Below are 17,327 nucleotides of genomic sequence, written 5' to 3'. Positions count from 1 at the left end.
TATTTCAAATATCATCAGGATTTGCACATTTAATAAAATGGGTCTTTTGGCATCTGAATAGGCTTTTCGATTGCAGCCTCAAGACGTGCATAAAAGCAAATCCTTAGAGAAGTCTGAAGTTAACACACTCTTCATGTGCATGAAGATTGTGGTAATTTAGGCTTTTAATTATTTCTTTAAATTGTTGTTTTTCCCAGGTGGAATGATCATACAGGAAACATCTTTAACGACTTTAAAAAACAAGAATTTGGTCCACAAGTTTGAATTTATTTGGGATTTTCTTTAATCAAAGGTATACAACATACATATTATTCACATACATTTCACAACTCAGTGAAGATCTAAGAAGAGGAAGGTGTAGGGGGTGCATGTGTACTTTTAACCCTTTGTGAATTAGAGAAAATCCAAAGTAATATCAAACGTGTGCACAAAGTTGTTAAAGATGTTGTACAATCATTCCACCCTGGAAAAAGGAGATTTCAAGGAAATCAAAAAAACCCTAAACTAGCATGACATTCAAAGCCCACGATAGCTGCATGGTATCATGCATTCAGCTCTGACAATAGAGGTAAAACCTTAAAACTGCCTTATGAGCCATCACTACATGACAAAACTGTGTGCACAGAGTCACAGTGAGCACATAGTTTAAAGCTAAATTAGGAAACTCAGATGAATGTGACAGTTTGGGTACTAGCTTCATCATTTCTTCTATTTACTTCTCCTTTAAACCTCTATGACCTCTTTCGTTTTCTTGCTGGAGGTGGAAGAGTTAAAGATGCTAAGATTTTTTAATTTGGATCGACTTGGACGGACAGGATTAGAAATGAGTAAATCAGAGGGACAAGCTCAGGTTGAGCAGTTTGCAGACAAAGCTAGAGAGGCAACGATGAGATGGTTTGGACATGTGGAGAGGACGGAAGATAGAAGGAAGCTAGGCTGAGGCAGCTGAAGCAGTGTGACGACTCCAAAAGGGAGCAGAAGTAGCAGCAAAACAAGAGAAGCATTGGATTAGATAGAAGCAGTCCATTTGTTATTTTTACCACATTTTGAAATAGCTGCAACTAACGTGATATGGACAATAGTCCAATATATCAGCAAAATATTGGTATTGCCTTCGTCCGGCCATCGTCCTGTTGAAAACTCACTCATCTGTTTTTCTGCACTGGCTAAATATCATCATAAAGATCATATATGAGTTATTTTTATGATAAAATAATGTTTGCTTGTCTTTAAAGTACAGCAAAAATAAAATCACCAAAAACTCGAATAAACAAATGACATTAAGCTGGTATTTTTCACCCTTTGTCTGAGCCTTCATACTGCAGATTAGCTCATTTTGATAAACTTAAACGAAAACATTTGCTGGACGACGCCTGATGACGCTTGTACACTTTCTCGAATAAACACCCTGCAACTGTGAAAGACATCTAATCTGAATCAGTAGGTAGTGATAAATGCAGATGTTTTATCAGGCTGTTTGCACTGTGCCACTTGTGGCGATAATCACAGAGCGAGTACAGTCTGCTGCTGTGGCTGTCACTACGCTGTCCACATGCTGAGGCAGTAACACTATCTGCAAGGTCCCCAAAGCTGTTAATCAACTCCTCTCTAATGTGTTGTTCACACCTTCTCCCTCTCCCCCCCCTCCTCTCTGCACAAATCGGTGGATTTCTATCTTAGACGGGGTGTTTGGCCGGGCGATCGCTGTCGCTAATTTGTTGTGGCAATATTAATTAATGATCAGCCTGTCACAGCTGTTTATATTGAGACAGATTAGAAGTGGGAGAGATTAGACAAAGAAAACAATCTGCGAGAGGCTCAACGGCTGACAGGGGTCACCTTCACGTGTCTGAAATCATATTCAATTTGCCGTGGGGGAGGCGGGGAAATGACTCCACTTGACCAGTCTGTATCCTTCCCTATCTGTGGTGCTCCACACTTACAGATAACTAAATCAAATCAAGCTGAAAGCAAGAAAATAAAAGACAAACTGCAGTCACATTTGATCTCGGCTAATGCGACGAGCAATTAAAATATCCTGTTACGCTATTTGCAGTCAAAAGAGAGAAGAACTTAATTTTTGAAAAGCTGCAGGCTTTTCATGCCTCAGCTCATCCATTAACCCAAATTTTCAGCCGCTCCTGCCACTAAACAGATTTCTCTATTCAAATGGAGCTTAATCCGAGGTGGCAGAGCGCAGCATCCTGACCACTGACCTCCCTACTGTCCTTCCCGTACGCGGACCTGCTGACTCCCAGCCTTCCCGCGGCTGCACACAAATCTTGAGCTCAGTTGACTTGGCAACACCGCAGTGCGTTGTGACGGCGAGTGGAGATTAAGTGGCCAATCAAGGCCTGAACAGTGGGGTAATCATTCCACTTGGTAAAATGGGTGTCAGAATTATTCTAGCACTTTCTCACTTCACTGTGCAGGCTGTAATAAGGCAAAGACATTTTCCTGTAACTCGAGCACGGCGGATAGGATTCAAGAACAACTTCCTGCTGATTGATTAATAATGAAGATGAACAATTATGTTCCTAGAAGCTGATGTAACCTTGAGTTCAGGGACTGTATAGAAAATCTATGAGGAGAGAAGAGAGTTCAGTGAAAAGACAACAAGTCTTATTTCTCTTGTTTCTTCATATTTCTCTTTTATTATTATTATTATTTATGGTTATGTTTAGGCTCCACCCTTTATAAAAACACACTCCCTAAAGATAACCAGAGCAACTGCTATTGTTACCACAGCACAACTGATTAATAAATATTGCTATTTGAATATAAAATGATGAGAAAACACTGCAGTGCACAAGCCCTTTTGTACAGGGTTATAGAAATCATATATTTCGCGACATTTTATTAAAAATATAGAGTCGGTTTAGTTACTTTCTGTTGCTTTTCTCACATATTCGAAGGAAATGCCGTATGTTCTTCTGCAACCCTCTTGTGCAGCTCCTTAAATTGAGACAAGAAGGCTACTATGTTTAAATCCTTAAACTGTTAAGGTTACCCCCATTCCCTAAACTGCGACCGTGAATGTGCTGTTGAGCAAGGCGGCTAGCTCTCAACCCGAGCCTGCGATGGTACCGAGTCTCTGAGCGCTGAGTAAGAGGAGCGAAGCGAATATAAGGCGAGATATCTCGGCAGAATACATTCTCGTTTGATTTCCCTCGATAAATAAAGGTTAAATGAAGGAACGGAAAATGAAAGTCCTCGCTGGAAGATAAATAGCTCTTTAATGCCAAGCAGACAATGGCCCGATGCCTCATTTCTGCTGTGATTGTTAAAGTGAGTTCCCAGACACGTGAGTGTGGGAGGGATGGAGGACGGTGCAGGCTGTTACTGCAAGAGAATCTGTTGTATGTGGTTCTGCACTCAGATTCGTGCCTTGTCAGTCTCCCTCTTATATCCCTTAGTACATTTACGTGAAGACGGAAAGGTCTGAGAGGAATACAGAACCATGTGGTTCTGGTGCGTTTAAATATTTCATTTAGACGCATTCTGGAGTTACCAGCTCAGTCCAGCTCGAAGGCCTTCTGCAAGCCCTCACTCATTTGTTCCACTCTTTTGAATTAATACAGTATCCTGAATAGGTGGCCAGCCATGGATTCCTTCGTTTCACTGTCAAAATCATTGTATTTAAGTGTTGTCACTTCTTTGTGTTCCCAAATTCATTTTTCAAAAAGAAAAAGGGGACGTCTCTTACTGTTCCTTTCACTCACTGCTAGACATTAGTTGTTGTAAGATGTCTTTCAAAACACAAAAGTCTTTGCTACCATGAAGATGACCCACTGCTTTTAAGTAGAGGCAATACTATGACCAGTAATTGGGCACTTGGGTTAGGTTCCTGATGTAGCACAGCTTTAAAAACTTGATGCTATACCCCATCCTCCTGAGTTATATGATGCTGACTCTTAAAAGAGCTTCTCAGGTTAGCTTCAGTCTGAAACAGGTTAGCTTTAGTTCCCGTGGGTTTCAGGTCTAGGGTCTGAAACATGACGCCAGTGGAGAAGCGCTTCATGCTGCATACTGTGCATGTTTCTATTAGAGAGCATAGAAGGGCTTTCACCCACCAGAGATGTGCTTCTATGCAGTCCTCCAGAATCCCAACTGTGTGTGGCTGGACGCCAAATGCTGACTGTTTGACAAGTGGGCGGGAACAAAGAGCAGAACAACAGAAAAGTTCACTGGGAAACAGTGAAACAAACACTAAAGATTAAAAATATAGCAGATAGCACAGATAGTTCACTTTTTGTTGTTTTTAACACTTGGTTTCACTTTGCTCTGTGTGAACTTCACTCTGACTGACCAACAATAGCACAAGCAAGAGTGGGCCACAGTGGGCTACCGTCACTAAACAACAAATTCCCCTTTAGACCTGTGCTTTTTCTATTGGCCAGCAGGAAGCATGTACTGCACTCTGGTTACAAAGAGAAGTATACAAAGAAGACAGTTTCCTAACAAGCTGCTTCTCTTAAGGCTAGTTTCAAGTCTTATTTAAAACAAACCAATGCTGATTGTGTAAATTACCATCATATTTAGATTAGAATGGATACTAAATGGTGCAACTGACAAGTTATCATATGATATCAGTCATGTAGTCAGGCGGCAGCGGCCAAAAATACAGAACTCGACAAACTGGAGCTATGTCCATCTTTTATATACAGTCAGGCAGACTTCCACTGGCTGCACTTGTTCTCATCTATGCATGTCAAGTTTGACCTTATCTAAAAATATACACGTGCAACTGGATGCAACAACTCTGAGAAGAAGGTTACCAACAACAACCAAGTCACCACAGTCCTGTTTCGGGTTAGGGTTAGGCAGTAAACTTAGTTAAGGGTTATGAACCATGACTAGGTTTTCTGACTCTTTTCTAAAGTCTGGATGAGGGTTAATGATACACAGAAAACATCTATGCATCCAAGCTGTGTTCTGCAACAGGTAGCTAAAGGGAATTCTGAAGAAAGAGAACAGCCTGAGCTGGCACAACATAATTTGGCATACCACCATAACGTTTGCTCTACCCTCAGGCTACAGCTGGCAACCACCCCCACATTACGTGTCACATCTGCAGTGTAGTCAACCACTGCCCGTGCAATCAGTGTTTGGCAAGAAGACTGACTCAAATGTGAGTGAGAGCGTATAAGAGCCGGAGGGCTTTGCATTAAGGTTACGCAACATGTAACACATTATATATCCATGAACACACGCCTGGCCACATGTTTATTCACGCACGCATGAATATTATGTTAACGCCTTTGTCCTTCAACGCCAATGAAAATAAAACGTTTCTCGAGCCTGGCAGACGGCACAGCTGACTTTCAAGAAATTCCACAAGCGAGTGCTTTCTGGAACTAAACGGGTGCGGCAAATCCTCTTAAAATCCTTTTAGACACCGTGGCAGTGGGGAGAAAAAGAAAGTTTCTCCCAGGCAAACATGTGCAGGTTTGTTGGGTTGATGTTGGGCTCTGGGGAAGGACACTTTTGCCAGTTTATTTCTTCAAGGCTAGGGAAGAATATTAACACAACACATACCCTACAGGGCGCGTTGTGTGTCGACACAAAAGTCTTCAAGGGAAGCCTTTAGGGAGACGACGCTTTGGATGTGAACAGCTTAATTTTTTCAATTCAAGACCTCGAGACGGTGGTTTTACATGTTCTTTCTGCTGGGGTGACCTGGACAGCTTGGCTGCAGAGTTCCTCGCTATGCAAACAGTAGTAAACAATGAAAATCAGTGTGACTATCTACTCAGGGCAGTTTTACTTGAGATAAAGTCCTGCAGCTGCAATGGAGTTTTAAATGGCTGTCAACAAGTGCCAGCCGATCCAGCCACCGTGTCTTTAGGCTCTCCAATTTCCTCAAGTTTCTCACAAACTAGTTTCCTCGCTCTGATTGCTATTTACATATTTGGGTAAATGAGCATGGGATTGGTCTCAGTGGTTTGTTTGTCGATTTGCTCTTTGCTTTTCTATTTCCTTTGGGCAACAGATTGAATTAATGTTTGTAGACACTGTGATGCCACACATGAGGAAACAGGAGATTTTGCAAAATTACAAAACTCACCCAATTACAGCTCTGCAAACACATAAGACTGACGAAAAAAAGGAGAAAAAAACCTCATTTGGGTTTGTGACAAAGATTTCTCATGTGTCAGAGGCACGGGGACAATAATTAGCTTCATTTACATGCTTTTCTATTAAACAGGCCAACAAACAGATATTTGGTTACCCTAGATGAAGGCTTCGCAGAGCACACACCCATGAGCAGATGTGCAAAAAAAATGGCGCATCTTTAGCTTTTGCTGTAAGACCTATTTTGGACAACAGATAAATGTCAGCTTGCTCACACATTTCTTTATTTCTGCTTGAATCGGGCTCTCTTTAGCTCCTATCTCCTTTCCTCCTTAATTACTTGTTGGAAGGTGTTTGGATTTTCACCGCACGCCTGCTGTTTTGGTCATTACAGGCCCCTGTCGGAAGTGGAGTGTCTGCCAAAGAAGCTTAGCAAAAGACAGGCGCTGGGGATGTGTCTGCACTCACCTGGGGTAAATGAGGACAACTCTGCCTGCTGGCTTTGAGACCTGTTCTCCCCTCGGGGGCCGTCCTGATGTTGAAGAGGGCCTGAAGAGCATACTGGGCTGCCTGATTCTTGGCCAGCTTCTTGCTGCGGCCATAGCCCTCGAAAATCCGCCCGTCCACACGCACAGCCATCACAAAGCTGCGCAGTCGTCGGCCTTCGGCTCGCTCCGAAAGACAGGCGTAGCGCAAGCCCGGCCGCAGCTCATTGAGCACAGCCACGGGGCTCTTAGGGGCCTCGGACTCTTGGACAATTCCACCGAGCCTCTGCTGCGCCTGCACCATCAGGTCCAAGGTGTGGCGCAGCAACCGCCCGTGTCTGAGCAGCTCGCTGGAAAGCAACTCGCTTTCGGTTTCCGAGTTGCAGAGCGAGAGGCGGTCGGAGCACGACGAAGACTCAAACTCCTTAAAGAGCGTGTCGGGGAAGTCGGCCTGGTCTGAGGTGAAGTCGGCTGAAGGGTTTGAAATGTTTCCCATGGCTAGGTGGGCCTGAGGAGCATTGGGGAACTGGATGAAGGACTTGAGGGCCAGCTCTGCGGCCCTCATCTTGGCTTTCTTCTTCGTGGGGCCTGTGCCCTCAAAGGTCAGCCCGTTGACTTCCACAGCGATGGAGAAGACGGGAGCGTGGACAGGGCCCGTCTGAGACACCATCCGGTACTGCAGGCCGGGCCGCAGCTCATTCAGCTGTACCAGCGCGTTCTTTGGAGCCTCAGACCAGGACAGTTTCTTATAGATCAGACGGAGTTGACACAGGTGCCCGTTATTGTCTTCCTCCAGTGGCCGTTTCCTCTTCAGACCAGAACTCCCGCTTCTTGTTGACTGACACTCCCCGGGCCCTATGGAGCGATCCTCTAAGTTACCAATATTGCGGTTTTCCTTCACCTCTGCACTGCTGGTGCCTGCGATAAAAGGAAAAACAATGTCATTGCAAGTGATAAGAAAATAGTCAAAACACAAGAGTGAAAAGAGGCACGTTTATCCTGACTGAACAGGACGAATCAAGAAAAATCTCTCAAGGCAGATTGAGCCACTCGATACACAATGAAATGGTAATGAACACGTCTGCAATCGTCTCCCTGAGCCGAGCCCACTTCATACCTCGGGGCTCTATCATATTTAAGTATTTTAAAACCCCAACTACAAATCCCCTAAAATGGCGATGTTATCTGCCAAATCATCCTGTAATCTGCCTCCAAATTAGTTCTGAATCTGTGTCACAAGTGGGAAACACTGGTCCCCGCGGCCAATGCAAAGCATCAATCCTATTTGTAATAGGGGGTGGGGATCTCGTTGAGTGGCAGGCATTCTGAGAAAAGGATGAGAGAAATGTCTGCAGCCCGCTTTATTTCACACTTCTTATCCTCTGTGAGAGCAAAGTCTGAACAGCTGTGATACGCTCTTCAAACCTAGTTACGGGGTAGTGGTGGCGTATTGCATTTCTGATGGGAAATGAACAAAAACAGGGTGTTCAGATCCTGCCAGAAGAATGTTAATGGTGGCATGGGAGCCATTCATTGGTGGGCAGATTGTAGGTCTAGATGATAGCGTATGCAGGCATGCAGTTACCTATCTAATGACTTAATTATCACGAACACTCGGATTTAATATTTAATCGCTCGCTTTTAAAGGAATACAGAATTTTAACGTGCAAGCTGACACCAGTGTGTAACCAAAGAGCTCATCTGCCAAATAATTAATTATGCGGGGCGACAGAGAGATCATTTCCATATTAGGCCTGCCACTGAGAGAGGTAGTGTGTGCACTGACAGAGAGAAGGAAAAAGACGCAGCAGCTTACTTAAACTGTCCTCGTCCTCTGTGCTGCTGGTCCCAGGGCTTATGTACTTGAAGGGAGCGATCAATGCCGACAGCATACTGACTTTCTCTGGAGGGGAGACAAGAGACACGCAGAGTCAACAACAGGGCAGCGGAGGAGATGTTTTGATAGTTTTATCGATTAAAGCCGCGGATCATCATCGGCCCCAACACGGGGCCAGAGATGAAGCATAAGCGAGCAGAACTATGCACACAAGCCTGTCACCCATGCATGGAGCGCAGAGCGCACACACGCACGTGGTCAAGTAAAAATCCACACATTCGTCCACTGTGACTCACACTACAACGTTTGCTGTTTTGTGGACTGTCCTATTTTGCTGCTTCATTCACAAAAGTCACCATGGGGCTTAAAGGAAAATATTCACGTCTGCAGAATCAGCGGCGTCGCCAGAGAAAATGCAACATTAGACGCAACAAAGCAGCTTTCTAAATCAAAGTGGTCCGTTCAGATTTTAGACAGGACAATATCACAGCTGTGGGCAGGAAAGGACTTCTTGAGCCGTTACTCTAATAATATGTGTAAGCTGTTGTGTCCAAATATGCCAAAAAAAGTCATGCAATCTAGTCTCTCATTCACACATCTAAAATCATTAGGCTTAATTATGAACGCTGTTTCAGGCCACTGTAATCAGACCCAGATCGATATATTGGTTGGCCTGTTACAGATTTGTCAGTATTAGTATATCCAACAGACCGTTTAGCAAAAAGAAAATAATGCAAGTTATAATTAAATATTTGCTCATGATATAGTTCAGCAAAGCTCTTTTGTTTCCAGTACTGTCAACATTATGCACCACATATAGCATATATAATATTTTGGGGTTTTTTAGTAATAATTTTAAGTAATAATTCAAATCCAAAGGACCCCTCCTTTTTGTCCAGTGGCCCTAATCCTCGTCCATACCCGCTTAACAAGTGGGCCAGTCAGAAGGACTATATGCACATATACAAACACGCATACAGCAATAACTAACATGTATATGCTTATGTATTATAAATCCCCATTCTTTTGATTTTCATACACATTATGCTCATTTCCCCATCCCTCTGTGAACGCCATGTTACAGTCTCCATTTATAAGCAACCAAGTTTTTGTCATCTGACTATAATCAGTGATACAATGAAGATTTTAAAACTAGCAAGACAAATTAACCACTCGTGTCTGCGCCATACAAAACCTGCCCGCAGATTTTTTTTTCCATATCAGTAGTAGTCGTAGTAGTCGCAATAATTGTGTCAGCACTGCTCAGAATCGCAGAACTGTGACAAGGCATTTGATTTTTCTTGCGCGCCCTCATGAGGGATAATAACAAGATTTTTTATCTAATATTGTCAGGTTTGCTACTGTCTGCTGGATCACACCGATAAGCAATCTTCACTTTGCTGTCAGTGCTACAATTTTCATGTAATGTGGCATGTGAGATTCAAGTCACAGTGAAAAACGGCTCAATTAATTAAACCCAAAATGCAAAATAACCAACGTCTCTTCTTTGTGTCATGGTCCTGGGTCGTGCGACCCAGTGTTTTGTGTTTTAGCCTATTTTGATGTTTATTCTTTGTTTAGGGTCACTAAGGCAGTCCAGCCATTTGTACATATTACCCGTGTATTAAGTCTCCCTTGCCCTTCGTGTGTTTATGTCTGCGTGTCTTATATTGTCAAGTCCATGCTGTCGGTTATGTCATCTCCCCTGTACTACTTCTCCCCGGTTCATGTGTCTTGTCTAATCTCCATGTTTCCTGTTTTACTTTGAAAGTCTGTATTCACGGTCAGTGTATTCAGTTTCACTCCTTCTGTCCTGTCGTTAAGTTCATGTGTGTCAGCTGTGTTCCCATGTGTGGCCACTTCCCCTGATCATCCCTCATGTGTATTTAGTCTCTGTGTTTCATACAGTCTGTCTCGCGTCGTCTGTGTTACCACCTCCTGTGTTCTGTACCTCCAGCCATAGTCTTTCCTTAGTTTTGTCCAGTTTAGGTTTTCTGTTGAGTACTACACGTATGCTGCCCTCATTCTGTTTTTGTTCTTTTCATCAGCCATAATAAAAGGCTCGTTTTGTTGGAATCCACTCCTGCATCCTCGTTTGTGTTCGCACCTGGGTCCACCACACACCTTTCCGCACGGTCTGCCTCCGCAGACCGTGACACTTTGATTCTTCTTTCATTTTCAGGCATTTTAACCATTTGAAATCTTCCACACTCATGCGCCACACCTATGATGCTAAACTCTCTTTATCTACCACAGCGCTCTCCTGTTCCTCCCTGGGGCCCGCTGCTGTCCAGGTGTGCGTGTTGTTTACTGTATGAAGCCCTATTAGAGCCATTGCTTGGTCTAGTGCACTCCATGCAGCGCTGAGCAGAATTGACAGACCAGTCTGGCTCCTTAATTAAACCTCCCCTCTCTTCTCAACACCACCTAATGATCAATAGAAGACAAATGTAAGGGAGAGGCATCAGGACGGGAGGAAAGACAGGGCTGTACAAAAAGTACAATGAGGTGATGAAGAGGGAGAAATAAAGGCAGAATGAATGGATGTCAGTGTGTGCAGGGTTAGAGGGTGAGCCAGAGGTCACGATGCATCCCAGGCCCTTTGTGTCTCCACCCCAGCATTCAGGCCCGGGGCCGCAACAGTTTAACGTTGCTAAATGCTGCCTAAATGGGACGCAGCATTACAGTGCAGTAAACACATTTTGATAAGAGCACAAGGTTGTGAATGAGCTCGGCCCCCAGTGCTCTTTCTCTTCTCGCAGCTCAACAGCACTAGCGGGGCTCAATGAGTCACTCTGACACACATGGTTACACTCTAAACACTGAGGCTGGAGCTGTGCTAGTCCTCGTGGGCCAACATCACAATACACGCATTTGCATTCTGACCTAATTACGGACCGAAGCCCAACACAGGCAGCAATTTGGGCCTAAATGACTCCCTTGGCCAGTGTCATTATACAGGCCATTTTCAAATCAGTCTATATTGTTTTTAAACCCCCTAAAGCCCCATTTACAGTAAGAAAACACACACACACAGACACACATATGACTGTCTGCTGTATTTATAAATGTGGAAAAATTAGTGTTTTTAAGGGTCTGTTGGCTGGTACAGCATATCTTAGCTCATTCTTGCATTTACACACAAATGTCTCCGGCGCCTTTGTAGCGTGAAAGACAAATGTTCACTTCAAGCATGAAATTGGAGAGCACAGCGAGGCCAGCAATTAACACTCAGGAGCCCGAGCTTTCACACTGGGGCCCCAAACGCCTGTAATCTATATTTGATAATCCTGTTCCACCAAGGGGTCTTAACAACCCACTCATCAGCTATTGCCAAGTGAAAAGCCCCACTGGGCAATGAGACACCAAGGCTTTGCATAAACAGACTGAAAATCGAGAGCCGCTCTGACATACGAAAGTGCATCCTCCTTTAGAAATACGAGGCTGACATTCGGAGCGCTCAAATCTGGAGGTTTACAATGGAGAGGAGACGGCAGCTGTTAATACTGTGCTGTGATTGTAGGATCCAGGTCTGCCAGTGATAAATGCACTAACCCAGCATTCTTTAGGAGGAAAATCTTTGGCTTGTAAAATGAAGTCTGACTAAAGAGAAAATGCTTATTATGGCTTAGTTGATCGATGACCTGCATATATGTTTTCCTAATTAGTTTATGTTTACAATTAGCAGTTTGAAATCGTCCTTAATACAGCATGATGTTCACTTTGTAAACTGTGGGTTCACTTAAATAGGCAATAAAGCAGGATATGCTTTAATCACTGTCACTGACAAGTGGCTACAATACAGGTATCACAGCTTGATTACATTTCCTAAAATGAAATCCACAGTTCAGTTGTTCTTACATGTAGATGGGGTTTTAACCCTCTCGAGGCAGGCGTTGCCAATTTGCAACAGTTACAAACTAAAAACCTGATTACCCCACATACATATTTTATTAGTTGTTATTACTCAGAAGTACCACTGCAGGACTTGGTTGTGCATTAGCAACAAAAAGTTTAATTTGAGCCTGAGAGGGTTAAAGGCCATTGCAACCCAATTTTACCATCATAGTTATTATTAGTTTTATTAAGGGACAAACTTCTTTTGAGTCACATTTATAGATGGTTCAAAGGACTGATAAAGCAACTGTGACCTCACCCGCTGGGACGTGAAATCCTGTCATTAAGTCAGGAGATGAGGTGTTTGAAACCGGATGTACCAGGTGAGGGATGTGTCAGACTGTGAAACCACGTGATCTTGGCTAACAACTTGTGATGGGCAAGTTGTTAACGTTCTCATGCCAAAGTGTAACAGATTATGTCATGTGACAAATTGAAGGTATGTTACGCTTTCGGCCACCCAACACATTTCTAGGTTATGTGTTCGGAAACGTCAGGAAACATGAGAACCGTTTGGAATGAATCTACACATGTACATTTCTTTTACTTTCTCAACATGAATCGCTTTGGATAACGCCATGTAATATGATTAAGACTGTAGTCAAGGTTAGGAATAAGGTTAGGGAAACGTGTGTTACCACTGGGAGCGTCCGGCACGTATCATGGAGAAGGTAACCTTCCGCGCTCTTATGGGTTGCCTCGGAACATGACAAATCGTCCGTATTTTATGTGTCGGGAATGAGATTGGTATCCTCATTATGTTAGTTTAATTGAACTAAAATGTTAAAATGGACTTAGCGTTTTATACAGTCAGAATTGCAATGAATACCTGACTGTTTATAAAAGCCAACGCTGAGGGTTGGAGCTACAGGTATCGCCCCCTGGTGAACATTCATAATAATGCAAGTTTAAGGCACTTTCCATTGGCTTTATTTTACAGACCCGGGAGATCTTTTATACTGCCTGTGACCACCCCAATCTTCTTCTCCAGATATTTAAAACGCTAGCCAACCAACCAGTGGGTGAAATCTTTTCTTCTTTTTCTCTTGTTCTTCACCCTCTGCATGTTCTCCTTCCATACATCCATGAATCTTCTCTCTGGACTTCCTTTTCCCCTCCTGCCTGGCAGCTCACTTCCATCCCTTTCCTTATTCCTCCTAACCTGCTGCACATCCTTTCTAACTCAACCTTTTTGTCTAGCCAACCAATAACCAATAAATAGGGCATCTTTTACTTACAGTGTAAATCTTTATTTTCTTCAGCTGCAGTCATGTTGATAAAAAAGCAAGAAAATATATTTTATTTTTCCCCTCCAAACAAATCAGGGAAAAACCTGCTAGTTTATTTCCAATTAATGCTAATGTGATGCAATAGCATTATCATCCAAAGAGTAAATGAGACCTAACGGCATGTAAGTAAAATTAAAATTCTATTTATAATGACCTGATGATAGCACTCGATGAAATGTTAGGTAATCACATCTCGATTGGCTTTATCCTCTGGCCATCGCGATGTTGAAATATTTGTGTGTTGACTAAAACGCTAAAATCACACACACTGACAGATGAAATATCATCCCTATGCAGTTAATGATGTAAGGAGGAAGCAGATTCAATGCACTGTCCTCCCTGCTTCCTAATGTGCTGGACTTATCACCAGGCTTTATGAAAGCCTGCACAGACCCTTTTATTCTGCATTCAAAGGCTTTTTATTTGAACATTCACAGTCAGAATAGAGGTTTTTGTCTACAGAGCTCCTCCAGTCTGTATAATTTCACACAACCTTCCAAAACAATTCTTTTCACTTTCAGTGGAGCACTGTTCACTTCAAATGTCTCAGGAAGTAGCTATTGAATAGAAAATATCACTGTGGTTTCAATAACTCTGATGTTGAATCAACTGTGCAGCAGTAAGCAGCACAGTTTAGAGGTCATCTCTGAAATGCCACCTCTGACTGTGTTTTCAAAGGTTCATGAAGCGCCAGCACAAGTGCACTATTCTCTGATTTATAAGTGAGCTCCGTGTAACATAAGAGGCATTTTTTTCCCTCGGTGATTTACAGCTTGTAGTGCTACTGATTTTCCCAGAAATATAGCAGATTTTCACTGCTGATAACAAATTAATTTGCGCAGTTTTAAGTTAATGCTTCAGGAAGTCCATATGGAGGCCAGATTGCCGAGACCACCTGAAAGCTTCTTTAACAGAAATTGCTCTTAAAGCAGCATAAATACTCTTCTTCTGTTAGTTAGCACTGATATGAGATTGAGGCTGACTGTGAGGCCAGCTTCATGTTTCCAAATTATACACCGATTATACCCGTCCAGTATATCGGGGCAAATAAGGTGAATGTGCAACCTTCCCTGTCAAAGCTTCACCTCAAAGCTAAGAGGAAAAATCCCGTCTGCTGCGAAGTTCATCAAACGTATCACCGATCACCTCCGCAGATGTGAACCCCGTTACCTTACATGCCCTTCACGGTATCTTTCATCCATCCCTTCTTATTCAGCAGTGGGCCTGAATGAATGAGACAATGCATGCCAATAGTCTCAGCTCACTACGTCCATCCCCCACTGCACCAGGACACAGCGAGAGGAGACGACACTCATTTTTTTCCACCGCGGAAAGGCTGGGAGGTGGAGGAGAGCCAGGTTAGATAGGGAGAGCCTTGGCAGATGGCCAGACGTTCCTGATAGTGACAACCCTGATGATGGTTTCCATTCACAATGAGCCGCCGAACAGGCCCTCTCTTTCTCTCCTCGCACTTCCTGAATCAGTTCTGAGGAGAGGGTAATGAGCCCAATCAGATTTCCCCATGGCTCAGCATAACGAATGGGTCAGATGAGCGACAGGAGACACTAGTGAAACAGGTGCTGGGGGAAATCATTGACTCTCACTCTCTGTTTGACTTTCTCTCTTTCTCTTTCTGTATTTTTCTCTCAAACTCTTCTTAATACTGAATCCACTGAGCCAATAAATGAGAGGCTGTATTGTTTCTTTACAAGCTTGTCTCTAAAGAAGTTTGGACGCAGTGTTAAACGTAAATCAAAGCAGAAACTGACGATCTGTAAATCATGCAGAATCTGTGTTTGACTGAAAACAACACAAAGAAACGCAACTGAGAAATTTGATTTGAAAACGAAAGCTTTGAATTTGATGTCACAAAGAGCTTCAAAAAAACTGGGACAGGGGCATCTTTACCACTGTGTTGCATCACCACTTCTTTTGCCACCGAATGTGTTTCAGGACTGAGGAGCCCAGTGGATGAAGTGTTGGAAGCAGAATTATTCTTATGTTTGCTTAATAAAAGCAATATAAGCTCTTTCATAGGTTTGGCCCCTCCAAATGAATTTTATCCTGCATTTACCGGTGGCTAAAAGGTCTGGAATAGAGGCAACATCTAATAAAGGATGTCACAGATCTCTCCTGATTGGAGGAGTAATTCACCAGAAAGTGTTACCGTCTATTTCATATCTGCTGATTTGGCTTCGCTTCTACTTTCCCCGCCTTTCTGCCATCATGTACAGTGTTACTCTTCATAGCAACTCAAAGCTCGGACTCAGCAAAAACGCTGAAAACACAGTTCAAGTCCAAAGGCAGTATACTGAGCAGGTAACCACTCTATTGGGACATACAGATGCATAGTATAAGTTTTATAGCCAAGGTTAATGGAACGCAGCAATATTATAATAATATAGTGTAGTACAATAATGTTGCCCCTTGTTGTCATGTCTCAGCTGCTGTTTGTTGTAACTTCCTGTTTTACTTTGAAAGCTGGTTTTCTCACATGCTTTCGTCCTTTCCCTCGTCCCGTCCTGCACTCCTTGTTTGTCTGAATGTTCCACCTGTGTCTTTCCCTTCATCTTTGTCAGGTCATCTCGTTGCCTCCCTGCTTGTTTTTATTTTTCTGACTGATTTCAGGTTGTATATCCTGGAATCTACCTACATTTTTCTTTATGTCTTCAATTAAAAATGATGTGCTCCCTGCCCGTACGCGTGATTTGAGTCCACTAACAGAAAGTTTTCATTATTTGAAACTCAGTCCTTCTTAAATTCATACTTCTAGAGGTTATTGCGGCTGAGTCTACTTTTTGTGTAATTTGGTGTACTTCAGCCTTTTTCCCTGTTTCCTTTCCATAATAATAGATTCTTGACAGCCACCCTTCCACTGACACCGTTTCCGATAAGAAATCAGTACAGCCAGACGCATTTCTCAGGTCTTTGCTGGATGTTTTCTTATTTCTGAAGGACATGGCTTTTATCTGCCGAAGACAACTTTTTTGTCCATCTTTCGTCCTCCACTTGTCCAGTTTTCTTACATTTTTAAGGCCACATCATGCTGACATGTGCCAAGTTTTCAGCTAATGCCTCTTTGGGAAACACCTTGTTGGTGCAAAGCATATAATTTTATACCTGTCAAACTTTGTCACTTGTCATAGAGTCAGCTAAAGAAATGGAAACAGGATGCTGGTAACAAAGTGCCAAAAATACAATTGAAAATGTGAAAGTTGTCTTTTATGTGTAGGCAAAACACTGATTCACGCTTTAGTTAGGTATCATTTTATGCTTGGATGAGTCAAAAGGTTAGTGTTAAGTGGCTTGACATGGAAACGAACCAAAATAACATCCCTCTGAAAATGGTCTGGCACAAGGACTGGAATGGAAATGAGAGAAAAAGCAGCCAATGTCCAAAGAAAAACTTTGAAAGAGATTCAGAAAGCCTGGGGAACTATTGCTCAATGCCACTTAAAAATAAATAAATAAATAAAATCTGGCTCAATGAAGCAAAAGAAAACCTTTGCATAGTATTGCATGAGTTTTACCAGGTCAAACTGTTGGTGTTTCCATTCAGTCACAGGCAATGTTGAAAATCTATATGCGCTGGACATAAATTATAATTTGACTGTATTTTCTGCTAATTATGGAACTTCAATCACAACCTGCAATATTAAAGTTAAAAAATATTTTAAAAAATCTACAATAAAAAAACACCAGAATATTATTAAAAACGTCCTTTCTGACTGTTAGTGATGTCTC

At 42.7% G+C, this 17,327-nt stretch overlaps 1 protein-coding gene across 2 annotated transcripts in view; it reads right to left on the bottom strand.

Moving 5' to 3' along the window:
- The window catches only part of adarb2 (adenosine deaminase RNA specific B2 (inactive)), a 226,499-nt gene that overhangs the window by 77,408 nt on the left and 131,764 nt on the right, over positions 1–17,327 (bottom strand). For both annotated transcript variants that reach the window (XM_085286330.1, XM_085286329.1), the window contains 2 exons: positions 8,377–8,463; positions 6,544–7,478 (listed from right to left, as the gene is read on the bottom strand). In XM_085286330.1, the coding sequence (XP_085142456.1) occupies positions 6,544–7,478; positions 8,377–8,463 (1,022 nt within the window). The remainder of the gene's footprint in view (positions 1–6,543; positions 7,479–8,376; positions 8,464–17,327) is intronic.

Source organism: Mchenga conophoros, linkage group LG9 (genome assembly GCF_057382185.1).
Source record: "Mchenga conophoros isolate Kocher_MC1m ecotype Shallow Benthic linkage group LG9, M_conophoros_male_GT1.1, whole genome shotgun sequence".
Taxonomy (NCBI): domain Eukaryota; kingdom Metazoa; phylum Chordata; class Actinopteri; order Cichliformes; family Cichlidae; genus Mchenga; species Mchenga conophoros.
This window is presented reverse-complemented; position numbering and strand designations above follow the sequence as displayed.